At 39.8% G+C, this 27,704-nt stretch overlaps 1 protein-coding gene and 1 long non-coding RNA gene across 2 annotated transcripts in view; one reads left to right on the top strand and one right to left on the bottom strand.

The window, feature by feature from the left end:
* SLC24A2 (solute carrier family 24 member 2) overlaps window positions 1-10,046 on the bottom strand; it is a 235,685-nt gene extending 225,639 nt beyond the window's left edge. The window contains exons 1-2 of the mRNA XM_026506459.4: window positions 9,900-10,046; window positions 6,975-8,059 (exon numbers count right to left, since the gene is read on the bottom strand). Of these exons, the coding sequence (XP_026362244.3) occupies window positions 6,975-7,904 (930 nt within the window). The 5' untranslated portion in view covers window positions 7,905-8,059; window positions 9,900-10,046. The remainder of the gene's footprint in view (window positions 1-6,974; window positions 8,060-9,899) is intronic.
* Window positions 10,047-10,166: 120 nt separating this feature from the next.
* LOC130544021 (uncharacterized) overlaps window positions 10,167-27,704 on the top strand; it is a 363,074-nt gene continuing 345,536 nt past the window's right edge. Inside the window, exon 1 of the long non-coding RNA XR_008959882.1 lies at window positions 10,167-10,301. This is a non-coding gene — a long non-coding RNA (uncharacterized LOC130544021). The remainder of the gene's footprint in view (window positions 10,302-27,704) is intronic.

Below are 27,704 nucleotides of genomic sequence, written 5' to 3' on the forward strand. Positions count from 1 at the left end.
CCAACAAGCTAAAAATGAAGGGTTGATACTCTTAGCAGGTGAATAAGGAGGAAAAAAACTTGCCTAGCAAGGGGAAACAGTAGAATGTGCCTATTTTGGTCTTGGTTTTAAGTGATATTGAAAAAAGAGACAGAGAGAGAGAGAGAAGTCACCTTTAAGAATTTCTACCACTGGCTCACTCACATGGGTTTGGAGTCTGAATTCACACTACCTGGGTAGAAAAAAGTCAAACATTTAGGTTAGAATGATGCCAGGCTGGTTGTGCTACCAGGGACTTGCCTGAAGGACAAATACAGTCCTCTTCCAAGGAACACACTTAAAACCCAGGCCTCAGTGACTTCCCATGGGTAAAGTTCCAAGGAACAGGAATTCAAAGTTATTGTTTTTTTTAAACGAAATATGTAAGAAAGCAACTCCGTATCATTGAGAACCAATTAAACAGCAAAACTAGATCTTTAAGGATATCATCACTAGGAATATCGATTATGAAATATTAATGAAAGCATTTCTATAGAAATAAAAGAAGTCAATAAATGATTAAGGAATAAGAAACAATGAAAGTCAACCTAACGGATACGAAAGAGCCACAAGAAACTTCTAGAAATGAAATCTATAATAATATTAGAAATTAAACGGTTGAGCTTTAGAGTTGATTAGACAAAACTGAAGAGAGAATTAGAAGCTAGGAGGTCGACATAAAGAAAGGAGCAGAATGAGCAACAGAGAAAAAGAGGAGTAGTTGCAAGATGTGGCAGATGGGTTGAGATGGTACATCTGTTTAATCAAAATTATAGAAGACCACAGGAAAAATGAGGTAGAGTTGAAATTGGTAGAATACACTAACCTGCCAATTCAGGAAGTCTAGTGAATCATAAGTAGGGGATCAATAATTAAGAAAACATTACCTGACATGACATAAGAAAAATGCTAACCACCAGAAACATAGAGAAAACCTTAAATGTAGCTGAAAAGAAAAGACAGATTTCTTTTTTTCTTTTCCTTCCTTCCTTCCTTCCTTCCTTCCTTCCTTCCTTCCTTTCTTTCTTTCTTTCTTTCTTTGAGTAGTGATAGAAGTTTATTAAGTGAAGACACAGAAAAAGCTCTCAAGAGTGAGAGGGGTCCTGACAGGGCTGCCAACGAGGGCCGTTAGGGTTGGTCTTTTATAGAAAGCCAACCAAGAAAAGACAGATTTCTTGCAAGGGAGCAACATTTACACTGACAATGGTCTTTTTCAACAGTAAAAATGGAAGTCAGAGACACTGGAATATAATTTTCAAAGTCAAATGAGAAAATAATTTTCTATCCACACTGTCTTTCAGGATTAAAAGTGAAATACATCTTTAAGGAAATACAAACAGGAGCATTTGCCATTAATAGAGTCGTGCTAAAGGAACTTATAAAAAGTATAAGTCAGTAGAGGAAAAAAACTCCTAGAAAAAAGGTCTGAAACGGGGAAAAGAATGAGGAGGGGAAAAGCTGGTAAAAAATGGTTAACTCTAAAAACGCTGATGGCATGATGACAATGTCTAATTTGTAGGGTTAAAAAAGTGAAGTTATACCTCAATAAAGCTGTTATAAAACAGAAGGCAGAACTTAAATCATGGACTTCGAATCATATATAGCAGGGGAGAGGTGATAGGGCTGAAGTGTTCTAAGGTCCTTAGGTTGCTTTGCAGGAGTGTAATTAACCGATACTATGTTAAGTTAACTCTACACATTAAAATTTATAGGCCAACACTAAAAGAATAGAGAGTATATAAATCCCACACTATTAAAGGGAAAAAGAAATTTAGGAGAAAAAAAATCAATGCCCTCCTTCTCCAAAAAAAAAAAAAAAAAAAAAGCAAGAAAAAATTATAAAAAGGAAACAGAAAGATCAGAACGAATAGAAAGTATAAAATAGCATAATAGAATCCAAATGAAATGGTAATCACAATCAATGTAAATAAACTAAACTTTCCAGTTAAAAGATGATTGTCAAACTGAAGTAAGCAAAATATAGCTATATTCTGGTTACTAGGAACCTATTTAAAACAAAAGAAGGTTGAAAATAAAAGAATGAAAAAAAGAAACCAGTCAAATCCACACTGAAGATGTACTTGCCTTCCCAACCCCCAAAGAACAGTTTAACATAACAATCCCATTCCTTGTTAAAGTTAAAATACAAATGATCTGGTTCTACCAGAAAGAGAGACAGACAGACAGGAAAGAAAGAAAAGAAAATGGCGGGGGGGGGGGGGTGCGTGGGAGGAGAATGAGACAAAGGAGGAAGGGAGGAAGGAAGGGAAATGGTGGTAAATTCTTGCTCTCAACATTGCCAGGATTCACAAAGTTTAGGTCTTCTATTGCTGGAGAAATCAGAGAAGCCAGGATGAAAAGCCAAAGGTAATCTGATTTCTGTGTATGAAGATCTGCTGGATTTTCTGGATCTGTCGAAATGCCTGTTCACTCTCTGAATCACTTGCAGTAACTAAAGGGTTTGCTTTTAATATAAGTAGAAGGAAACAAAGCGAGGAAAAGAGCACCATGCTGTATCCCTCGATAAACTTACTACATTCACAAACATCTAGTCAGTTAAGAATTTTAATGCCTAAATTTTCTTTCTTGTCAGAGGGACAGAGAGTTTTCAAGTCTACCACCCTTATATTTATTATAAGGATGATCTTTCCTTACCTTTCTGAAGTTTGTACATTAATTTTACTAATTTATTTACTAGGTGTGGAGGGGAAACAAAGGTTGAATATATAGTATCTTTTGTGCCATAAGCAAGCTTGGACCTACACATTTGTATTGATAACATTATTTTTGGATCAGCACCTTATAAGCACAACTTCACCTTGTGAGAAATATTTATAGTATTGCTTCAATTTTGTTTTTCTCATGAACATTAATAACAATTCGAACTACAGAAATTCTATTTACAAACAACTTTTCAGGAACATACAAACTGAATAAAGCAAACACACATAAGTTACTAACTAGCCTAGTCTTCAAGGATCCAGCCTTAAGCATCTTTATTTAGACCATTCCCTTCATTAGAACTGGGCTGACTTGCTGTCAGATTATAATGCCAAATCTAAGAAGAAGTTAAATACCATGGACAGCTGCTTTCTAGGCCAATGACGGCCTAGCACCATAACAGATCAAGGGACCTCAGCTGCCAATGCCAGGGGCAGAGACAGCAAAATGGTCCGGATGGCCTAAAACTCTGCTGCTTCACATCCTGCAGGATTCAAAGTTATTCCTGACCAGCTATGGAGAGGTTTTTAGAAGAGAGTCCCCATAATTTTATAAATAAGAATACCTTTAAAACAAAAATCTCTGCTCAGCATCGATATTTCTTAACCCTAATTAATGGCCTACTTATTTCAAGCAAAATTCTACACAATGAAATTTCAGGACAATAAATGCATTTGGAGGTTTCCTTAGAGTTTATGATAATACCTGGCCTGCATATATTCACTGTATGTGAACGAGGGTTTATAAATATCATACTATGACAAGCAGTCTATGCCCCTAAGGGAGACAATGACCTGCTTAACTCAATGATTCACTGGCATGAATTCCAGTTTTTAAAAAATGTGAAATTTTTGAATTTAAAATAATTTATTTTAGGGGTGCCTGGGTGGCTCAGTCAGTTGAGCGTTGGACTCTTGATTTCAGCCCAGGTCATGGTCTCAGTGTCGTGGGATGGAGCCCCGTATCAGGCTCCATGCTCAGGGGGAAGTCTGCTGGAGATTCTCTCTTTCCCTCTGCCTCTGCCCTTCCCCCTGCTCACATGCATGCTCTCTCTCTTAATGAATATTAAAAAAAATTATTTTGACTCTCTTTCCATTTAAGAACAGATGATAAAAGGAAAAGAACTAACATTTATTGAACAACCCACATTTCCCAAGGACTATGTTAGCTGCTTAGCATCCATTTCTTCATTTAATAATTTTCCTAGTTTCATGAAGTAGGCATTCATGTCCAAATTAGGAAACCGAGGCTCAGAGAGTTTATATTTTTATACCCTGAGTCAATGCCCCAGATATACTGACCCTGTCATGACACCACACAACTTTTTAAAAAGGATATTATTATCACTAAAAGAAATAATAGTAATAACAAATAAAAAGCACACACGGGGTGTAAAAATTAAACAAGATGAGAAACTATTTCTGTAACTATGAAAAAATACGCCAGCTCACATTTTTCCATGCTTCCCAATTGCCCCATGACATATATCCTCAATAATGGAACCAAATTCGAATTTTCAACTGGTCTACGAAGCAAATAGTTTCCAAAACAGTTCACTGCCAAGAGCCCAGCAGAGCTGATGATTTTTTAGCAAGAACCACTGACGATGTGTACAAGAACATCTAAAATATGTTACCTCTAGTTTCCTAAACTCCCATGCTCCATAGTTGTACAAAGAAGACCACGAAAACACGCCGAATATTTTGCTTCCTAAATTCTTCTACAGCACATTCCTCTCCATGAAGACTTCACTGAGTGCTGCATTTGGGTTAGGGTCTCTTTCCTGCATGGTTTCATGATATCAGAAGCACTGACTTCTGTAGGATGGTGGGGTAGGGAGTCAGAAATCAATGCTGCAGGTTAGGGACCTAGACGGCCACATTCAAGGACACATCCCTCTTTGGGACACCTTATGTTCAGTGCTTGGGCAGCCAAACCTCCATAAGATTCTGAAATCAGGCATATGGTAAAGGCTAACTGCTAAAACAAAAATTTTTCCCAACAATACTTCAAAAGTGAAATTGCCAAGGTGAAATTTCCTGAAGGAAATCACTTATCATCAGACACCGTTCTACCTAAAAATGTGTTCTAGCATCTTTGAGGAACACCAAACGAGACATAGCTATGTTCAAAAAATTCTATTCCCGTGATAATTTATAGTTCAATTTAGTTCCTGAATGCCAAAAGAAATAATAACGATTAAAAGGAATAAATTAAAGCCATTTAGTGCTAACAAGGGAAATAATACAATGAACATATTTTGGGGGGAAAATAAGAAACAGGAGAAATAAACATGAATCTAATCTACTTTCTTTTTTAATTAGGTAAATCCAGAATTTCCAAATTTAAAAACTGCACAATATTAAGCATAGCACTAAATTATGGATTTGAAAAACGACTGTTAAGGATTGTCAGCCTAAGCTTCTGACTTTTAAATATCATAAAAATGACATGACAGGCACCTACTACAGTAGGTAAAGATTCTGCCAGAGCTACTTTAATGAGTGGTTTACAATTGATTAAATATTGCCTGTAAACTGTATTTAAAAAGTTATTCCCAAATGCACAAAACCAGCTCCTCCTCAAATCAGAATATAAAATCCCCCTGCAACTTTAATACACCATTAGATTGCTCTGCAAATTCCTTTCTCACAAATGTTGTCAGTATAACCTTCCGCAGAATCTGTGATTAAGTTAATGAAGTTCCACTGTTGTGTAACAAAGCAAAAATATACTAAGTCCTCGAAAAGGCTTTTTACCCTTGATGTGCCCAGGACATTTATAAGACACCAAATCGTTTCCTTGACTCTAAAAAAATATGCCTTTACCTTGGCAATTACTAAGTACTCTAACTGGATTAAACACATAGATTATTAATGCAAACCGCTCAAACTAGCAATCAGGCTTGAGGGATCATCTTTTTGGCTACAAAATTAGAGCAGGGAGAGGGGTCCAAGGATGCCCTCAAAGATATATATTCAGTTCTAACATCTGAATGCTTACTTGCCATGTCTACTGCTAAATGACTTTTTTTTTTTTACTTCAGTTTCTAACAACCATACACTGAGTGAAATATCAGAAAAAAATATAGTAGAAAACATTTTTCTTTTACATGTAACAAACAGCAATATTACTGGTGTTTTGGGGTTTTGTGGGTTTTTTTGCTTCCATGTCATGGTTACTACAAAAATGATGGGTGGCCATCCAACCTGAATATAAATGAATTATGCTAAGTTAATATCTCTCTCTCCTTTTTTTTTTTTTTTGATAAAATATCTCACCCTCCACTCAACATCTGTTTTTGCATACATGAGATTTTTCCCAGATGCTAGTATGAAAACTCTGCATATGTATTTTGGTTTTCTGTTTAAAATCACATTCAGAGACAACATTCCAATGTTAGGATGTAAATCAGAACTTCATTTCTATACTTAAGATTTTATTCGTGTTGTTTATCCATTATCCATTATTTATTAGTTTATGTTTCTGCTGATCAATTTATTCTCAGCTCTATACCAACGTGCTCACCCCCTAAGTGGAAGGATGGCCACTCTTGTCATTAAAACTCCCTCAAATTCTACTGTAAAATATCTTGGGTGATGTTTATCATGGTATGCAAAACGGGCCATCAAGCCACGGAGGCAGACAGAAGGGCTTGGCAATGACTCCCTCCTCATGGGTCTCCATCAGCTCCTGGTCAAGTGGTCTCAAGATCACTGTGTGGATTAAGAAAGATGGCTGTGACCATTCCAATGACCGGTCCTTCTGGGCCTGTTGCTGACTTAAAGGTACAGCTCTGGTGACCCAAACAAGCTTTCTTCCTTAAATGTCATTAAAGAGATGGTTCTCGATCATTGTCATGTGCATACTTAAAAAAAAAATACCTGCAATTCGCTAAGCGACACACATACCCTCTCTCCTGTGAAAATTAAACTGCTCACAAAATTATTATGCCTACTTCCACATGTAAATAACTGTTGAGTCCACTCTGGGATACTTACATAACCTATATTTATCAATGTTCTACTCTGAAGCAAAGAGCTGGAGAATTTAGGAGATATCCGCCAGAATATCCCCAAATTATGTTTTCCCACTGCCATGTCAGTCTGGCTATCACAGAACTGCAGAAAGCATTCTTTATCCACACTAACCCCAAACACCACCCCCTTAAAAAAGTGGTAGATCTCAAAAACACAATTATTTAGAACATTAAATAAACAACCACCACCACCAACCTTTGCTTGGGCCTCTGGTGCTGTCACCTTGACGACTTTATTGCGATTTATCATTTGCTTCACCCATCTTTCTACTTGGACGTTGAATTTCATGAAAACCACATAGCCAAAGTAAGCTGTTAAGAGAAGCAAGCTTTCCCACCACATGATAACATTATCCAGGAAAAATATGATCAGCATGATCAAGTCAACGATGTAGAAGGACACATCCCGAAAGAGCGGCCACCATGTCAGGTTTAAGATTTCTCTAGAAAACAGAGCACACATGCCAATAACAAAGAGGATATTGAACACAGCTGAGCCCACGATTGTGCCTATGCCAACATTGCTGTGAGCAATAAATACCCCTATGAGAGATGTGAAAAGTTCTGGGGCCGAGCCCCCGGCAGCCATGAAGGTGGCTCCGGCCACATCGTCAGAGATGCCCAGTTTCTCAGTGATGACAGTCAAAGAAGGAACAAAGAACTCATCACAGACAATGGCTAAGGCTATGAACATGTAGATCATTCCAATGACATGCAGAACAATGGCGCCTTTTCTTCGCTCCTCGAGGGAGAAGATGTCTCTTGGGTAGTCTCCTTGGGCATGATCTGTAGTATTCTCAGACGTGCCTTCCTGAGAAAGAGGTGGCTGTGGAGTATAATCCAGAATCTTGTCATTCAAATCTAAGAGAGTTCTCTTACGGTAACCGTGTGCTGTGCTAGGGCCACTTGCACCAACGGCCTCTTCTGTGCTCTGTGTCTCTGTCTCAGAAAAGGCACTGATTGAAAATGAGACGGTGCTGATGGCTACTAGGCCCATGAGAAGGCCCAAGATTCGAATTAACTTCAGTTTTTTCCTGACATTATAATGTCTCCTGCAGCCAGACAGTGACTTCTCCAAACACCATTTCTCAAGGAAAGTGATGGCAGAGCTTTGGTGCAGATCCATCCTGGGTCTTCTGGTCGATGTGGTGGTCTTCCGATTGTAGACTCAACCAGATGGTTCTCTCATACTTTTCTTCACGTTAGAGTCAATGGTGCTTGTGGGGCCCTTTCACAATCAGGGGTTCTTATGCTTCACCGGAAATATTTCCGACATTTATGCTTAAATAAAAATTAAAACAAGGATAAGTAAATGACAAAAGCATATGTCTTTTTTTCTACAAAAAGAACTTTGCAGGTATGATGAAGTCCCATCCTGTGTTTGACCTTGGGAAAGTTACTTAACTTCTCTGTGCCTCCGTTTCCCCATTTAAAAAATAAGAACTATTACAGCACCTGCCACCAAGGACTGCTTTGAGGATGAGACACTTAGAATAAGATGTGGCACCTAGTAAGTGCTTATAACAATCATGTATTTATAAATTCAAACATTTTGGTAAATCCAATGTTGGTTAGACTATGTAGATGTGTGTTAAATATAAAAAATTTGTAGATGAAAATCTATCAGTTTATTCCATTTTTAATCATGTAACAAATAACTGCCCAGTGATAAAAGATACCACTTCTTTTAGAACTAAGTACCTGACAACCAATAATTACTACGTTTTCTTCCAGCCCAATTATATAATTCCAGTTAAAGGCACTTTTCTGATCTAATCTATCATTTGAAAGCACTGAGTGTTGGAGAAGATAGCACTCTTTTCCTATACACATAAAGATCTCAGCATCTTATTTTTTCATGAAAAGCTTCTCCTATATCTGATGCAGAAAAATAGCCCTTTAAAAATTCAAGTTTACAAAAGAATGCTCTGGTGACATGGACTGTCTTCCCTAAACATCTAGATATTGTTTTCAGCTAAAGCTTATTTTTAAAAACAACCTTTAGTCATATGTAAAATAGACAACATAGTAAATCAGGCAACTAACAAGTAGGCTATTTCTAGAGACTCAATGTGTGTTTCGTAAACAATATGCAAGCTGCAGCAATCCTTCTGTCCACAAAATCTGACAAAAATAGCCCCAACACTGACTCTTCTAGTAGGGTAGATATTCAAGCAGTTTTCATTCTCTATCCCACACAGATGGGTAAAACTAGATATCTAGACACCACAGTGGATATTCTAAAGGTTCCTATTTAAATTTTTCTTTAAAAACACGTTGTTGTTGCTTTTTATATCAACGATTTCATTTTAGAGGCTTGCTGAGATGATCTCAGGTGTAAAATAAGCTAATTAAACACACGCCAGTTAAACGCTGAGATTAGCTGGAGCTCAGGTTTGCACAGCAGAGCAAGAACACAAGTCAAACCAGGCTAAGATGCTGCTACCCATCACAGAGATTCTCGGCTGGCTGCAGATGTCGACGCTTAGCACCGAAGATTAAGCGACTCACAGCGCTCCGGGGATTGTCACAATGCCTGGCCAGGGCTACGGGCAGGGACAGACTCAACTCCCAGGGCGCAGGATCAGCTCCAGCGAGCCGGCTGCACCTGCAATTCTGCCGCTTCGCTCCACGGGAGCTGCCTCTGCCGGAGAAGTGCACCCCCAGCTGCGCCCCAACTTTGCCTTGTGTGGTCCCAAACTTTCCCTGGTGGGTTAATAGGAAAATAAAACTAAAGGACAGACGCCCCACTAGCAAGCGGGGACGCAGCTTGGGAAGGCGCTTGGCCCGCATCTCCCCGAATCGTTTGTGGGTGGTTTGGGGAAGGGGAGCTTTCCTCTGGCGTGTCTACCCCGACGGCAGGCCCTGCCCCGCCGCGCCCCCCACCTCGGAGCCGGAAGCAAGGGCGGTCGGGGTGGAAGAAGCTGGGGGCTCGGAAACCGCGCCCCTGAGCGGAGGGAGTTAGCTAACTCCTTGCGGGGCCTGGGGCACCCACGTCCACCACGGAGCCACCTGTGAGCCTGTGGTGCAGCAGCGGGATGCGCGCCACCGGATCCGGGGACAACGACCACTGCGGCCACCAAGCCTGGAGGCTGGCGGGGACTCGGCCGCCCGCACTTACCGGGATCCGCCAGGAGGACGCGCACGCGGCGGGGGCCCGAGCGCGGCCCTCCACTCGGGTCCGCCGCTTTCCCTGGCCCTCAGCCTCCCTGCTCCGAGGCCCGGTCTCCGGCTCCGGCTCGCGCTCGCCGCCGCTCTCGCCGGCCGGGGCTGGGCTCTGGAGGAGACTGAGCCGCGGCGAGCCCCGCGCGCCGCCTCTGGTGCTGCCCGGCCCCCGCCGGCCCCTCCCTCTCGCCTCTGCGCGGGGAGCGTGGCCGCAGAGCGCTCCGCTCCCGCGCCCTCTGCTCCACGCCTCCCGGGCGCAGAGGCTACGCCGGCTGCCGTCTCTTAGGAGATTTCTCCGCAGTGGGGACGGGGGTCAGGATTTGCAGGCGAGCAAGGACAGAGAGGAGAAATCGTACAGGTCGGTGACGCGCCTGATTCCCAAAGCCTGAAAGTGCTGCCAACTTTGGGGTTTATTTGTACTGGGCACCTCGTCTCCCAATTATCTGCAAAAAGTGACAAAGTCGTATATTTCTTTAGGAGGCTGTGTAATGTGTAATGGTGGAAAAGACGTTCAGTGAAAAGGCATAAAGGCCTGCGGGGCTGTGTGTTCAGGCCCAGGGGTGAAGATTGGGACACTGAAGGATCTTGAGTCTTGCAGGCTGACCTTTCCTTTAATGGGTGATGAAATTGAGACCCAAGACACAGTGCCATTTTGAGTCACAGGGCTCAAATGCTGGCGTCTGGACTCCCAGCCCAGTGCTCTTTCCTGCCCTGTTTGGAAAGCAAGATTTCCTGGACCCCAAGAAATTGAGTCAGCCTTTTTGGGGATGAGACGCAAGAATCTGGGCTGAAGAGTGGAAGAAGATGAGACAAACAGGCTACCCTCAGAAGCCATTTTTCGCCTGCTCTGTGAATATGACCAAAACTGTCAAGAGGTACCCACCAGGAAAACCTTTGGGGCTTTGAGCTCACCGTTTTCCACTCTCTTCACCCTCCACCCTCCTGTTTTCTGTCTTAGAGAGGGTTTCATGCCTTTCTGGGGCTGGGGGAATATCCTCATAATCAGAAAGCTCACTACCTTTGATTTTGAGACCTCTATACTTTTTCTTGGTAAGTCAAGAGAAGACTTGGGAACTTACAAATCCCCTTTTCTCCCATCAAAACCAGGCATTTAAGACTACTGTCTTAGTAAGGATTTCAAGGTCCTATTTTGGAAGTCACAGGCTGAACTTTTTTAATCTCTACTTTTTATTTTGGAAATTTCAGCATTTACAAATGTAAGAGAATAATGTAAGGTACCTCCATGGTGCAATTTTCAACCCATGGTCAATCCTGTTTCTTCTATACCTCTTTTTCCTGTGCCATAATTGTAAAGCAAATCCCAGATATTGTCTCCATAAATATTTACAGAAAGCAAGGAAGCTATCAATTTCTACCAGGGTGTCAAAAGGACCGAAGAATCAATTAAAATAGGTTCCCACTAGGCAAGGATGGGTCATTTTGAGCACCCCAAATTCATAATAATTGCAATTATTTCAAACACATCAAATATGATTATATCTGTAAGTTCCTAATGATTCTAAAGCAGCTCAGTTGATTGGTCACCGTTGAGGGATAAAAGGGAATGAACTCATTATTTTGAAGCTGTTTTAGAAAAAAGAAAACAGTCATGCATTTATTTTGTCTTTTCTAAATACAAAATGGACCTCAGGGTAACCAATTAGGCTATACTTTTACTCTGCCTTTGTCTTTATTTTCCTGGCTTAACAATCTTAATATTCTCTGATGCAGTGGATGTATATGGCTACATGGGGTGGGGTGGGGTGGGAGTGGGGCTGGATCTTCAAGGTTCTGCTTAAGAGAAGAAAATTGTAATATATTTTTAGAAATATTCCTATAACTATAAAGAACCAACTCTTTATTTTTTAGATACCTACATAAGTATAAACATTAGCCGGCATCGTATTTACCCTTTTATTAACTGTGATTTCTTTGAACATAGAGTTTATAGGAGTCAATTACCAGTTAAGAATGCTGGGCTCTTTTTGTAATTCTGGAGGGGAGCTTTTCAAAAATCAACAGTGACTTTTAAAAAGCATGGGGTCATCCTTAAGCTAATAAGGTCTTTTTAATATAAAACTGCCAAAGGGAGAAAGGAGCCAGGTTCCGGTTCAAGATGGAGACCTAGGAGGGTCCTGCACGCACGTCCTCCGGCCAACACACCGAATCTACAGCTACGTGGGGAACAACTTCCTCTGAAAACAAAAACGAAAACAAAAAAACCCCAGAAACATTGGCTGAGACTCCTGCTTCGTAGGTAGGAGAGGCTGGGCCACAGTGTTGCCAGGAACCCCACCCTGGGTGGGAGGACCGACCCTGGAGAGGGAACTCAAAACCCAGGCCTTCTCCCTGAGGAGCTGCGGGGGCGTGAACCCCCTATCAAGGCACCCCACCTTTAAAGACCTGCACCTGAGAGACAAGCCCCCCGAAACATTTAGCCTTGAAAACCAATGGGGGTCGCACCCCGAGCCCCACACAGCTGGGATGCCCTGGAAGCAGCTCTTAAAGGGCTCGCGCCGATTTAGCCGCCCCAGGGCCCAGGGCAGAAACCCTGGGTCAGGGGCGCCGGGACTTCGTGTGGGGGAGCCCCCACTTGCGTGTCCGGGAAGGCCTCCTGTCTGACACACACGTGGGGGGCCTTCGGGGATGCTCTCCTGGGTGGAAGCCTGGCAGGCGCCGTCGTTTGCTCTCCTGTCTGGCGTCGGCTAGCGGGTGGGCGGTGGCGGCTCCAGCGCCATCTTTGTGTTCCGCTTTTGTTTTTAACTCCAGACTTCTCCTTCCTTCTTTCTTCTTTCCTGGTTGGGTGCCGTGTCTACATGCTCCCTCCGCCTGGCTCCGGCCCGGTGGGCTCCATCTTTATGCTCGCGCCCCGTTGTGCTTCTCAGCCCCAGGATCTCCTGGAGGGGAGATTTACACACCTCTGGCTCCCCAGTTTTTACTGTGGGGCCGTGTTCTCTGCAGCTGCCGCCAGGGGAGGCCCCCTTGATTGCCCGCTGTGGGGGGTGGGGGGCTTGTATCCCACAGGCCTGGAACAGAAGCTAGTTCTTGGTAGGCCGTGCGCCCCCTCCCCCCTGCAGCCCACCCCCTCACCCTGTCGCCCCGGAACCTCAGGGCACTGCACAGACAGCAGCCTGAAACCTACCCTCAGTCTTCCTGCAAAGAGGCACATTTGCTTGTTCTGGAGCTTTGGCCTGGGGTGGGGGCAGGCTTGACCTTTGGCATACATCTAAGGGTCTAGACCAGTGCATACCACCCCTGCGTGCTCTCTCTCTGCCTCGCTACAGCTCCCAGGTATCTCCTACAGAGGCTCATACGCTTGTCTGGAGCCCGGATCTTTGCCACAGTTGCCAAGGGACATGTCTAGGTCACTTAGCACTGGTGGCCTGTGGGGCTTACACTTGTGGCCCCATAGGATTGTTTATATTTGCATACTTTAAAAGCTGGTACTTGAGGGTCTGGCTTCTAATCAGCCTGCATCTCTGGGCTGAGATCCTCCCCTCTGGGACACTGACAGGTCTTGGCACTCCCTGAATTACGAGGAGCCATTACAGATAAAATAGGCTGGCTTGGACAATCACAAAGGTTTGAGAGACAACGAAGAACTAGGACAGGGTTGAACAATAAGGTTCATTTCTTGTAGGAGACCACTCCTTCAAGACTGGAAGAGGTGGCTATTTCGTGTAATGCATAGAAACCAACACAGAGAGACAGGGAAAATGAAGAAGACGAGGAATAGTTCCAAACAAAAGAACAAGATAAAACCTCAGAGCAAAACCTTAATGAAAACTGCCAAAGGGCTATGAGTTAATAACTTCCTAAGCATCCATATCATTTTCACATAGAAACATAAGATGGCATGGTTTATGATAGGATTGCTGAGTTCCCCTTGCTTCCACCCAAAAGGACATCCCAAGTTGGCACTGTGCCTACAATTTCACCATTAGAAATGTATTGTTTTTGGCTTTTTGTTTTACATCTTCCCCGTAATAAATTAAGAATTTTAAAAAAGTAATGGCTCTAAAGTTATAATAAGCAATTCTATATTGTTTTTGACTTGATATTCAGTCTAAAGGAAAAAAATTCTAGTAAATTTTCATGAGGGGAACGTGGAAGAGAGATAACTGAGCCAGGAAGTTGTGGGCAACCAAGACACAACATGAAATATTCACTTTCTACTTTGTCAGTTTAACCACCTCTTTTTTCATTCTCCCCCCAACACACAACCTTCTTCCTTTCTTTTATTATAATCCCACGCTTTCTGTTACTAATATCTGCAGGTAATCAGGGCTTAGAGGAAGGATTCCATGTGCACAAAAGCAGTAATTCTCATCCTTGACTCTCATCCAATATGAGCATCAATGGAGGGATATTTTTAAAAGAATCCTGACAATGACCCTCTTCTTTCCTTCCTCCTTTGAGCTTCTTGAGGACAAGAATCAGTATCCTACATTTCCCAGCATCTAACACAGTGCTTGGCATTTGTTCAACACATGAATTGAGTTGCTGGCAAGTGCAGTTACTCGTAGGAGAATGAATCCATCAGAAGGTACAGGTTCTGCCACAGTAACAAAGAGCTCACAACTCACAGTGGCTAGAAACAAAGGTTTTTGTTTCTTATTGATGCTACCTGTTCTTTGTGAATTTTGCCATGTCATGCTCACTCCTGACTCCAAGTTGGTCACTATCTGGAACATTGCCAGTCGCCACCAGAGAAAAAAGATACATGGCAGATCTTGTACTTGGTTTAAAGCTGGGAAGTGACGCATTACTGCTGTTCAGATTTCACTGGCCAAAGCAAAAGCACCTGGTTATATTTTCAAGGGAGCAAGAAGGTACAGTTGCACTACATGCTTGGGAAAGAAGGGAAAGATTTGGCGGCCAGCACTAATGACTATCACAGTGGAGAATAGGAACAAGCAAAGGGAATTAACGTATGTTGCCTAACTGCCCTGTACAAGTTTTCATTTATCTCTTCAATCTCATGACTTTTATCGCTATTATTCCAGTTTTACAGATGAAGGCTCAGTGAGGTTAAGTAGCTTGCCCAATATTAAGTGGCTCTCATTTGCCCAATATTGGTTCCAGTGTCCAAGTTCTTTCTACTAATCCTCATTTTATATGACTGAGATTTTTAGTCCCTGCCTAACTAAGTGTTGCATTTTTTCCTGTTGTGATCCTATCCCTAGGTGATGCCTATGGGTTTTTTCTACCACCACCTAGTCTATAATCTGGGATAACTTTCTGCTTCCTAAGAAGATCTGTTTTGCTTATTTAAAAATCACAGGTATAAATACCAAAATAAAATCCTGATGTTCTCTGAAAAATGTTCTCCTTTGGCTCCCAATCCTGGGCTGATTTTGTTTTCCTTTGGGCTTGGCTCATTTTTTGGCCAGTGGCTCTTCCCTTCCAGTTCAATAAGAACCATAAAAGCAGAAAAAAAATATCTGTGGGGTTGAGGGACATAAGTACAGACTTCTTTGCTTTTGACAGTGGTTTTTGCAATAGCGCTTAAAGCAACACACCCAAATTATTGCTCTTTCTTTTTCATCTGTTTAGGAAATGAGAAATGATGAATGCCCGTGATTCTTACATTAGGGACAGGAATTTTTCCAGGCTTAAATGCTCAGGAAGCACAAAAATTGAATTTCTCTTTGCAATACCCGCTCAGCTCAGGCCTCCTCGGTACCAAGGTAGGCACAGTGCTGAGGCAAGGCTTAGAATGGGTGGGAGCATGGTCTATTGATTCCAACAAGGGACCTGGAGTCTAAAACCCTGGCTGTCTTCCTGATTCTAGCAGGGACTTCCTAAGTGACCTTCAGGGTGTCCCTCTGTCTCTTAAAGCCACATTAGAAAGTAAAGAAGGATAAATAATACTGGTAAAAGGAGACCTGCTGGGCAAGAGGCAGAGTCAGGACAGTCCACTCGGCGGTGGGCAAAGGAGCACTTCTTTCGAACAGCTCAAAAAAAGGGTACACATGCTGCCTTCCTTCTTAAACTACATTCTCTCTTTACCTAACTCTGGCTCAGAAATTTCAATATAATATAGAGTTTAAGATATGGGGAAAGAAGAGATATGTGCCTTGAGCATTGATTTTATGTAGGGCATGCCAGCAGGATTGTGCTACTGTACCTTTGGTTTTGAGCACTGAAATAAGATCCTTGTTTGATTCAACTCATGAAAGTAAAATGAATGCATCACTGATCATTTTCCCGGGTCAGAGGTCTCAAGCTGTTCAGTTCAGCAACACCCCTCCCCCTCCAAATAACATATGTGTATGCGGGGGTGCATTTGGGGGTCCTGATAACTTCCTTGGGAGCAGGCCTCCCCTGGCCCAACACGGGGACTCAGTTAATAATTCTAATGCTCCTACTCATCACCTCCCCAAATTAGCTTTTATTGGAATAAGAGTGATAGTTTCTCTTCCACCTGCCACTCCGTTTTGCTTATTTCTCAATTTGTTCAGAATCAAGATGGACAACAGGTGACATCCAATTCTCCAAATGTTACTACAAGGCTTATTTAAAAAACTGCAGCTTTTTCTCCCCACAACTCCTGCTTCCTTGTCCCCAGATGTATCATTTTTAAAGGTTTTTAGCTGTTCATTTTCCCCTGGTACTTATCATTACCTTTCAAAGTAGTAGGCTTTTTTTTTATCTCTTGATTTTTCCAATGTGGATGTTAGCTATTAAATTCCTATTATGAAAGAAAAGGATTTCTTCCTCTTACAGTGTCCCCTCACTCACTCCTGGAAGCCCTCATCTCAACATAATCCTCTCCCCATCCTTTCAATATAGTTATGTCGCCATTTTGAATAAATTAATATTCACATCTTTAATCCACAATGCATCCTTCGAATTATGCAAATATAATCATCAGTTGAGCTGTCTAGTATACAGATTCACCCCAAACTCTCTGATGGCACTGTTCATTTTTCCCTCAGTGTTTTTAAACTTTTCAGTTGACCTGACGGTTGTGTGGTTCTCCCTCAGGAGACATCACTCCTGGAGCTCAGTGACCTCCTGCTACCTTCTGTTCCTAATCCTCTAATTAAGGTGTTTTTTTCTTCTTCATTCTCTATCTCTTAGAAGATTTTCAGCTTTATCATTTAGCCCTTCTAGTATTAAAAAAGTTCACTTGTTATATTTTTAATTTTTAAAAGCTCTATCTTGTTCTTTGACTTTTTCTTTCTTTTTTTAAAAATTTTTTACACTAGTTCTCTGCGTTTAGTCCTTAGGTCTAGCAGTTTCTCTTCCCTTGGTTAGATAATGTAAGCCTCCTGAGGCCATGGCCTTTTCCTGCCTTGTTCATTACTTTATGTTCAACACCTAGAACAGTAAGTGAGTGAGAAGGGCCATCTCCGAGCGACACAGGATGGGGAAGGATCTTTGGAGATGCTATTGCTTCGTTCAACGAAGCTTTCTATCTTCGGGGCCTATCCTGTATCCTTGCTTAATTGGTTTTCTATTGCTGTTATTAAAAAAATAAACAACGTAACCTCAGTGTCTTAAAACAACACATTTATTATCTTACAGTTCTGTAGGTCAGAAGTCCAGTATAGTCTCACTGGACTAAAAATTAAGGTGTCAGCAAGGCAGTTTTTCTGGAGGCTCAAATGGAAATCCATTTCCTACTCATTCAGGTATTGGGAGGATTCTGTTCCATGCACTTGCAGGACTAAAGTCTTGATTTCCTTGCTGGCTGTCAGCTGGAGACAGTGTTCAGTCTTTTTTTGTGGTTCATAATGAAGCTTAATAGATCACAGATGTTTTGTGTTTAGCCATTTGGTGTTTATTTCTATTCAGTCCACTTTGGTCAGTACTGCAGATCTGCTTGATACTCCCTCCCTCTCTCCTTCATCACACTCCAGTTTATTTATGTGGTATGTTAGTTTCCTCAGGCTGCCAAAGCAAATTACCACAAACTTTGTAGCTTAACACAACAGAAATGTGTTGTTTTACAGTTCTGGATGCTAGAAGTCTGAAAGCAAGGGGATGGCAGGGCTATGCTCCCTCTGAAGGCTCCAGGGCAGGATCCTTCCGTATTTACCTCTTTCTACCTTCTCTGGTGAGTCCCTGCAACCCTTGGTATTCTCTGGTTTGTAGCTGCATCCCTCCATTCTCTGCCTCTTTCTTCCCATGGCCTTTTCCCCTGTGTCTCTCTATATCCTCTCCGCTCCTTATAAAAACACCAGTCATTGGTTTTAGGACCCCCTCTAAATCTGTGACGATTTCCTCTTGAGTTCTTTAGCTGCTATCATTTACAGAGACCCTATTTCCAAAAAAGATCACATTCTGAAGTTTCAGGTAGACATGAATTTGCTGGTGGGGTGGGGGTATTCAACCCAAAACATGTGTAGTTAGAGTCCAAGTCTGAGAAGATAATAAGGCTGGCCCACACTCTGACCACTCCAGCCTTGCCAATCTATGACTTGAAACTGTGGCACTAGGGCACATCATCCCCTCGCTTACCCTACTTTAATTATTGTTTCAAGCAAGAAATTAGATTTCTCATGCCTTGGCCCGATTTTGAGGGAATATTATTGAGTTCTATTACTGGAACGTTATCTGTTATTTTTTTGGAATTCTCACTTAATTTCCCCAAATATCACAATATTTTACAGAAATTCTTTATTATTGGTAGTTTGGAATAGAGCCATATCCTGGGTTCATTGTAGATGGGATTCCCTTCACTATATAGTTTAGTTTTGTTGATTTAGAGGCATTCAGTGAGGCAAATGAAGACATACATTTATACTACTACCTTTACTGAAGGACTACGTAATATCTTGTCATGGATCACAATTTATCTAACAATTCCCCAGTTACCCTATTGTTGTTTTTCAGTTATAAATAGCACTGCAGTGCACATTGTTATATATTTAACTCAGTGTGGAAAGACCCTGTTGTTTATATTGAAGTATGTTTCTTGCTATTGGGAACTCCGGGAAGTCATATGTGTCTTTCTCTCATGAAGGATGAGTTTTCTCTGCTAATGCTCTTCCCTGGATGTCTCTACTTTCCCCAATAACCAGTGGCAATTCTACCTTTGTCATTTACTCCACAGGGAGGACCAATAAACTTCCCGTCTTGTCCTGGCCAAGTCCTTAGCAAAAGTATTAGGAAAGAGTCACTATTTTCCCTCAAATACTTCCTGTCCTGTCAGTTTTCCATACTAGGCTCACATCAGACTGTAGTGGAGAACGTTCTTGATTAAGAGTAATTTTCATGACCCTTACAGGAAGCAGTCCATGCAGACTTAGGACTGATGGTTAATGGCCAGACTGGTTATTAAAATACTGATATATTTCTGTACCACTTGGTAAATGTTATTACAGCAACAGTAAAGTTCATTCATAATATAAACTCACTAGTTCTAGTGAAATATTGTAGGATATCTCAGCAACCCTTGATAAATGGCCACCCATCATAAACACATCTGAGGAATAGTGATGGCTCTATAGCCAGTTGACCAAAGTCCAGTAAACGGTGCAGACAGATTGTGTGTTCTTTATAAAACTGTGTGATTTGGGAGAATGTCCAGTTTATCTTCATCCTGGAATTATAGTTGCTATTGCATCTAAATAGTGTTTTTTATGTCTTTTATAGTTACTATATTGTAATTCTTGTAAGTATATATTTTAATGTTTTGAAATTTAAGGATTTATAAAAAAATGTTGACTAGAAATACCTAGAATGAAGGGACAACATAGTTTGGATGTATTTCTCAATATTTCTGTTAAATATATTAACAGGAGTAATTTAAATCTGTGGGAGTATAAAGAAGAAATGACATCAAAATTATATTATTAAAAGGTAAAAATGTTAAACATTTTATTAGATTAGGAATCATGTTCTGTTAAATCTTGTGACTTAAGCGTAAGAGATTTATGATGATCATTAAGGAAAAAAATTATAAAATATCAAGAGTGAGTAAAATAATAAAAATTCAATAAAAATTTCAAAAATTTAAATCAAATTCTTGAGAAAGTAAAAGTCATTTGAAAATCCTTAAAAAGAGGGACGCCTGGGTGGCACAGCAGTTAAGCGTCTGCCTTCGGCTCAGGGCGTGATCCTGGCGTTCCGGAATCGAGCCCCACATCAGGCTCCTCCGCTATGAGCCTGCTTCTTCCTCTCCCACTCCCCCTGCTTGTGTTCCCTCTCTCGCTGGCTGTCTCTATCTCTGTCAAATAAATAAATAAAATCTTTAAAAAAAAAAAAAAAGAAAATCCTTAAAAAGAACGGACATTTTTAGGCATGAATATTTAATAGAACTGTGAAAAAAGAATAATATCAATATAGATACATAATTATAATCTGTGTTTGTAGTCCTGGCTTGTTAAAAGCATGTTTACTGGGGTGCCTGGGTGGCTCTGTTGGTTAAGTATCTGACTCTTAATTTTGGCTCAGGTCAAGATCTCCCGGTCCTGAGATTGAGCCCCGCATCACTAGACTCCATGCTCAGCAGGCAGTCTTCCTCTCTCCTTCTCCCTCTCCCTCTGCCCCTCCCCCACCCCTTCCCCTGCTTGTGTGCATGTGCACACTCTCTCTCTCTCTCAAATAAATAAATAAATAAATAAATCTTTTAAAAAATGTGTGTTTACTGACAAGAGAACACTACTTTAAAAAAAAAACAACTTATTTATTTTAATTTAAATTTTAGGTATAGTTTCCAGAGTAGAATTCAGTGATTTGTCACTTACAACTCCCAGTGCTTATCATAAAAAGTGCCCTCTTTTATACCCATCATTCGTCTAGCCCAACCCCCACTCACCTCCCTCCATCAACCCTCAGTTTGTTCTTTATTCTTAAGAGTCTATTTTGGCTTATTACCCTCTCTCCTTTTCCCCTTTCCCATATGTTCATCTGTTTCCTTCCTTAAATTCCACATATGAGTGAGACCATATGGTATTTGTCTTTCTCTGACTGACTTATTTCACTTAGCATAATACACTCTAGCTCCATCCATGTCATTGCAAATGGCAAGATTTCATTCTTTTTGGTGGCTGAGTAATATTCCATTTTATATATGTACCACCTCTTCTTCATTCATCAGTCAATGGACATTTGGGCTCTGTCCATTGTTTGGCTGTTGTTGATAATGCTGCTATAAACATCGGGGTGCATGTATCCCTTCAAATCTGTATTTTTGTATCCTTTCGAAGAGAACACTACTTTTTGGAAAACATTAATCGACAGTAAAATTTCAATCATTATTGATGATGTTTCAATTGCTTTATGTAAACAGAATAATTTCCTTTAAGTGAAAAATTCAGCCCCTTGAAGAAACTTGGAAATTGTTTTTTTTTTCTTTTCAATATTGACATAATAAGCTAACATAAATATGTCATAAAGAGCTGACATGAATAAGATCTGAAATGCTATGAAAAGTTCTTGTTGGCGGTGCCAGAGAGAAATGATTTCAGGGAAATATGTTGACATAAAAACTCCACTGAACTTTATACAGATGTGCTAGTGTAATGTTAAGGAGAAAATTTGGAGTTTTAACTATGATTTAAAATTTTTTCCTGGATATTTTAATTTGATATTAACCACCATATTCAATAATTTCTGGATGATGCAATTAAAGATATAAAATATATATATTCTTGATAGCTTTACATTTATTACTGTTCATCAAGTAAACATCAGAGAGAATTAGCCAATATTATGGAAGATAAGGGAAATGAAATAATGAAAATTAAAAAAATTCTTCCACCTCAGTTGGCAGCTTATAGTGCTAGAGCTGAAAAATTTGGAAATTATGCCATTATTAGAAATTGTGAAACGGGGTAGTTAAATACTTGAGAAATGAAAAAATTTCATTTTGAAATGAATTGGAGAATTAGGGTTTTTAGAACATCTTTACTGAGAAGTAATGTACATACCATTAAATTTATATTTTAAAAATGTACAGTTGTTTTTAGTGAAGAAAAATATTTAGTGAAGAAGAAATGATACAATGAATGGTGGTCTAGAACATCTGATGTTGTGGAAAAATAAGGAAGTGTGGGTCCTACAACAGTGTTCTTTTTCAATATTGTTTTGGCTGTTCTGGGTCCTTTGCATTTCCATATGAATTGTAGGACCAGCTCATCAATTCCTGCAAGGTTACCTAGGCTTTTGATAGGGATTGTGTTGAATTTGTTGACTAATTTGGGGAGTGTTGCTATCTTAACAATATTAAGTCCTTTGATCCATGAACATGGGAATTCTCTCCAGTTATTTGGGTCTTCTTTCAACATTATTTTGTAGCTTTTCAGAGTACATGTTTTATATCTCTTTAGTTAAATTTAATCCTAAGTATGTAATTTTTTTCAAAGCTATTATGAATGGAATTGTTTTCTTAATTTTATTTTGGGATTGTCCATTGTTACTGTATAGAAATACAACTAATTTTTTTGTATATTATATCCAGCAACCTTGCTGAACTTGTTTATTAATTCTTATAGTCTTTTAGTGGATCCTTAGAATCGCTTATATACGAGGTCATCTCATTTGCAAATAGAGAGTTTCACTTCCTCCTTTCCAACCAAGATGTCTTTTATTTCATTTTCTTTCCTAATTGTCTTGGTTAAAACCTCCAGTATTATGTTGAATAGAAGTGGCAAGAGCTGTCTTTTCCTGATCTCAGGGGGAAGTGTTCAGTCTTTCACCATTGACTATATGCTGGCTGTGGGTTTTTCACAGATGGGCTTTATCAGGTTGAGAAAGTTATATTCTATTTTAGTGTACTGAGTGTTTTCATCATGAAGCAGTATTGGATTTTGTTGAGTGCTTTTCCTGCCTCTATTAAGATGTTCATTTGGTTTTTGTCCTTTTTTCCGTTGATATGGTATGTTACATTAATTATCGTCAAATGTTTGGAGATTTAGTTTTAATAAATGGTATTCTAACAGAGATGTCAGTACTTTCTTGAACTTTATAAGAAATAAATGGTTCAATTATTAAAACTGACATATTAATTTGGCAAACTATCACAGTGATTGAACAGGTACTAACATATTATTCTTGATACCTGTCAACACAATGTGATAAAGGGGCATAATGCTGTCGATAATGGAATAGCCTTGCATGAAAGCCCACCTACATTTCATGGAAAATATTGACAAGTCTTGACGTTGTCATTCGTCATATTGACTTACACTCTTCGGCTGTACATTTAATAAGGGTGCTTGTGTTTTACATTCAGATTGTTGGTAAAATAATTGAATAAGGCAATGCCATTGACTGACATTCCCTGTGCTATACTTTTAGAGACTGCTGTCCAAGTGTACATGAATCCATTAATCAATTCTTTAATGTTTGACCATTCCTCTGATAAAAAAAAAAAATCTACCCAATAATGTAATCACAAAGAGCACATGACTTCATCTTATTCAAAAATACATCTTAGGAAGCTTATTCAAAATAAAGATATATATGGTTAATTTCCTTGTACTGTGTGCTCTGTGAGGACAGTTACTTTGTTACTGTGTTATCCCCAAACCCTTGAACAGTGCCTGACACACAGAAGGATCTTGATAATCAGGTTACATGAGTGAGTGATTCCAATCTCTTGTGCTAACCTAGTAAGCAATCAAAAAAGGAAATAAAATTAGGTTACCATGAATAGTTCTTGTGAACGATTGCCTTCAAATGCATCCAAATTATGAGCTTGATAATTTTTTTCCACTGTTAGGTCCAGGTATTGTGTAGCCTGAAGCTCCAACACTTTCATGCGCCTAAGAAAAAGAATATAAACTTAGTCATAAGATTTTTTTTTTTTTTTTTTTTTAGTCATAGGATCTTAGACGAGGCTTAGGCAAGTGTGGGTTCCTGAGGCTTAAGATGTACTTAGCTTTCCAGTAAATTGTCTTATCTAAAATGCCACAGTGGATTGATGCTTGTATAATGAGTGAATGCATTAATGCAATTTTTTCCTCCTCAAAACTTTCTTTGCCTCAGTTCACTCTATCTTTGATTGCTAAACTAGATGAAATTAGAAAGGGTATAATGATTATTAATATTAGGATAATTTAGGCTAAAGAGCATTATTTAATTTTATTTTAAAATTTAATTATCTAGAAAAGTTATAGCAAGATATAAAATTACGAAATATAAAGTCTTAAGGTATATAGTGGAATCAGCATGGTGTGAAGACTGGGCATGCCGTGGAAAGAACACACAAATCAGGAGTAGGGGGCTTGACTCGAGTCATTAATGAGATGTATGACCCTGAGTAGGTCCCTCATTTCTTCGCAGCTTCAGTTTTCTCACCTGCAGAATAAAGGCTCTGGATGAGATAAACTGAGGTTTCTTCTGTTCTGAATTTTGATGCCTGTTTCTAAATAGAATGGATTTGAAAATCCATTTCTATAAACATGAAATCAGATGTCAAAACAAATCCTAAAAGAAATACAGGGGAAATGCTAATTTAGATGATATCTTCTACTTCATTTGAGATTTTTCCTTTATAAATTAAAAAAAAACAACAACAGAAAATGGACTTTAAGTCTCTCTAGATTCTGTCCTCTTTTGGAAATAGTCTTGCTGGTCTGACCCTTGAATTTTATAACCCAAATGGGACCATTTATAATCTCAGGAATGTAAGTCAGTTAAGTGGCATATCTTTATGGTAACAAGGGACAAAAGGAATGTTATAGGTTTGAAGTGTATGTAAGAACTTGGCTCCTGTCATGTATCTGAACACAGCGACATCATCTAGCCTTTACTGTTAGTCTAGGAGACTGTTTCCTAATTTTGTTATTCAATATGATATTTTATTTTGCTTTTCTCACACTCTTTAGGGTGAACCAACATGTTAGAAGAGAAGAGTGTAACAGTGGATTCTATTAGAGAAAACAAAGGGGAGAGGGACATTTAGGAGGGAGCATAAAATGAATGGCTCAAGTATACTCGTAGCTGCAACCAAATCTAAATATAATAGGGATACTATAACTACAAAGGTGGCGTATTTGAATAAAACTGGATATGAAAGTATTTTAAATGCTAATTGTAATTGGAGGAAATCTGCCATTTCAAACTGCAGACAGTGCCCCCACCTCCTCTTATACTTTATGGCTACTGAAAAGCCTCTGCTTTATTTTTTTTTAGATTTTTTTAAATTTTTTATTTTTTAAATAATATTTTCTATCATATTAAAAGCCTCTGCTTTAAACAAAAATGATTGCCCTGTAACACTGTAAAGTACTTGGAATTCCCTGGCGTAAAGGCTACTTTGTGCCCCTTCCAACATTGTGACTCTGATTCCTCATTTGTTCAGAGTCAGGGCCTCAGGACCCTTTTTTTTGTGATGAACAGCGTGACCACCTGAAAAATCATTAAGGTGCTGTCATCCCTTCTGAATGGTTAGGACTTCCAGTCAATTCAGAGAACATTTATAGAGCAAATTCTAAATAGAAGGAACTAGGGGGGAAATGCAGGTAGATAAATTTGGGTTCTGCTTCCTAAGGACTCCCTATAGATGGGGAATTATACTGAGTCATCATCTGGGTTCTTTCTAGATCTTGTTTCAGACTCCTAAAAGAAATAGTTACTATTTTTTTTATCGTTAAATATAGATGGTGCTGGAAGGTGCCTGAAATAAAACCACCACGATAGTGTCAGCATTACCAGATTAGACAGATGTTTGCGAAACTACTGCAGTGTTCTCTCTCATCTCTGGTTAGTCTGAAGGACACACATGCATTCTGTTTTAAAAGGCATGTGAGTAAGGAAATTGGAACTCCCATGAAAAAAAATGGATGACATTTACATAAAGAGTATTTGACCATAGAACTCCTTGTCTTTAGACAAGGTCTAAAAACAAGAGTTCTTACCAGGTCTAAGAACAAGAGTTTTCTGATACAATGCGGGAAGTGAATGTTTCAAGATTATTTAAGAAGGTTTTTCTCTTGTTAAAAAACAAAATTCAACTGAGTAAATTTTATAGATCTTACTGGATTTATTCGACAATTCATGAATTGGGTAGCATCCTGTCTAGCAAATAGAAAGGAGTTGCTAAGAGCTGCACAAAATGAAAGACAGATGGAAGAGGGCAGAATGGGGAGTTATCAAAGCAAAAGGCAGATGGTTTCAGGCAAGGTCACCTTCCTTTGGGGAATGGCAGGTGTCTATCAGGCAGATTACCTTACTCGTGCTGATCAAGTAATTCCAGATTGACTGGTATAAATTTCCACTCCTGGGAGAGGTTGAATATAATTAAGTTAGATATTAAGTCTTGGCTTGGTGATATGGGTGTAGCCCAAGTGACTCTATTTGGGGCCTTTTGTTTGTTTGTTTGTTTGTTTGTTTATTTATTTATTTATTTATTTATTTATTTTAACACTATCCAGACCACAATGAGGGCTTATTGAAGAGGGGCCCAGACCTCCAAAGACTGCAACATCTGAGTTTTACATCTGGTTCCCTCAGGACCACTAGTTACATATTTGCAAATAAATTAGTTAATGAGTATACTCTTCACCTTTTATTTTGTTCTTCTGTTACTTACTTATATACAGGTTTTTGTTGTTGTTTGTTTTGTTTTGTTTTTAATGTGCACAGGAGTTATCTGAGGGATAGAGTGATTGGCTAGTTTTTGGCTTCCTTCTTTATGCCTCTCTATGTTAAAAAAAAAATCCATCAACAATGAATTTTAAAATGATACCAAACCCTGTTGGATTTTTCTCTTACACAGAAACAGGCTAAATGCTCTGAGATGTAACAGAATCTAAAGAAATAAAAACTTTCAAATTTTAAGGATTTTGAAAACATGTACCTGGCAAAAAATTATTTTCTCAGCACACTAGTCAACAGCCTCCAGAGTATTTCACACTTTGGGAAGCTCTGATTTTATCCCCCTGGGCCATAACAACCAGACTGTGGCTGAATTGTAAGCAGCAGCAAAGAGAAATTTAGCCCTGAGTGAGTAGGGCACTGTAAGGAAGGCCTGAATTGCAGAAAGGAAGTTCTGAGCGTGAGGTGACATTGGCTTGGAACCAGAATTGTCCCACCTCCTCCAGGAGCCCTTGTAGCTAGGCAAGGCACTGTCCCAGGAGACCAGGTACCAACCACAGGGAGCGTGGATATCCAGGGTGGAGGGAGAGTGAGCTTCTGGGGGAGCTCATATATGTAGGCATTTTATCTAATCTATTAATAAAGTGTCTACAAAGACTAGATTTTTTTAAAATTTTGTGTAAATAGGAAAGAAAAACTAGGAACTGTATTGAGAACATGTAGAACCGATCAGCTTTAATGGTCGCAGGTGGCAGTGGGTTTCAGCAGTTCGTTGGCATCATACACATTCATAATAAAGTAGGAAGAGGGAGTACTCGTGTATCCCAAGATGATAGAATATCCTAATATTTGAAAGAGGAGTATTAATTCAGTTAATGAATCCAGTAAAGTGGCTGGTTATAAGAAAAACCATGATAAAACCCATAGCTCTATTTTATATAACCAGTAACTTGTTAGAAAATAAAACAGAGAATGAGATCTTATCACAATAATTTTTTAAAAAGATTTTTATTTATTTATTTGACAGAGATAGAGACAGCCAGCGAGAGGGGGAACACAAGCAGGGGGAGTGGGAGAGGAAGAAGCAGGCTCATAGCGGAGGAGCCTGATGTGGGGCTCGATCCCATAACGCCGGGATCACTCCCTGAACCGAAGGCAGGCGCTTAACTGCTGTGCCACCCAGGCACCCCGTAATTTTTTAAGCCATGTAATAGCCAATGTTAAGGGTAACCTTAGCAAGAAATGTGTGAGGTCCACAGAAAGA

The sequence above is a fragment of the Ursus arctos genome, unplaced genomic scaffold (genome assembly GCF_023065955.2).
Source record: "Ursus arctos isolate Adak ecotype North America unplaced genomic scaffold, UrsArc2.0 scaffold_18, whole genome shotgun sequence".
In the NCBI taxonomy this organism is placed as follows: Eukaryota; Metazoa; Chordata; class Mammalia; order Carnivora; family Ursidae; genus Ursus; species Ursus arctos.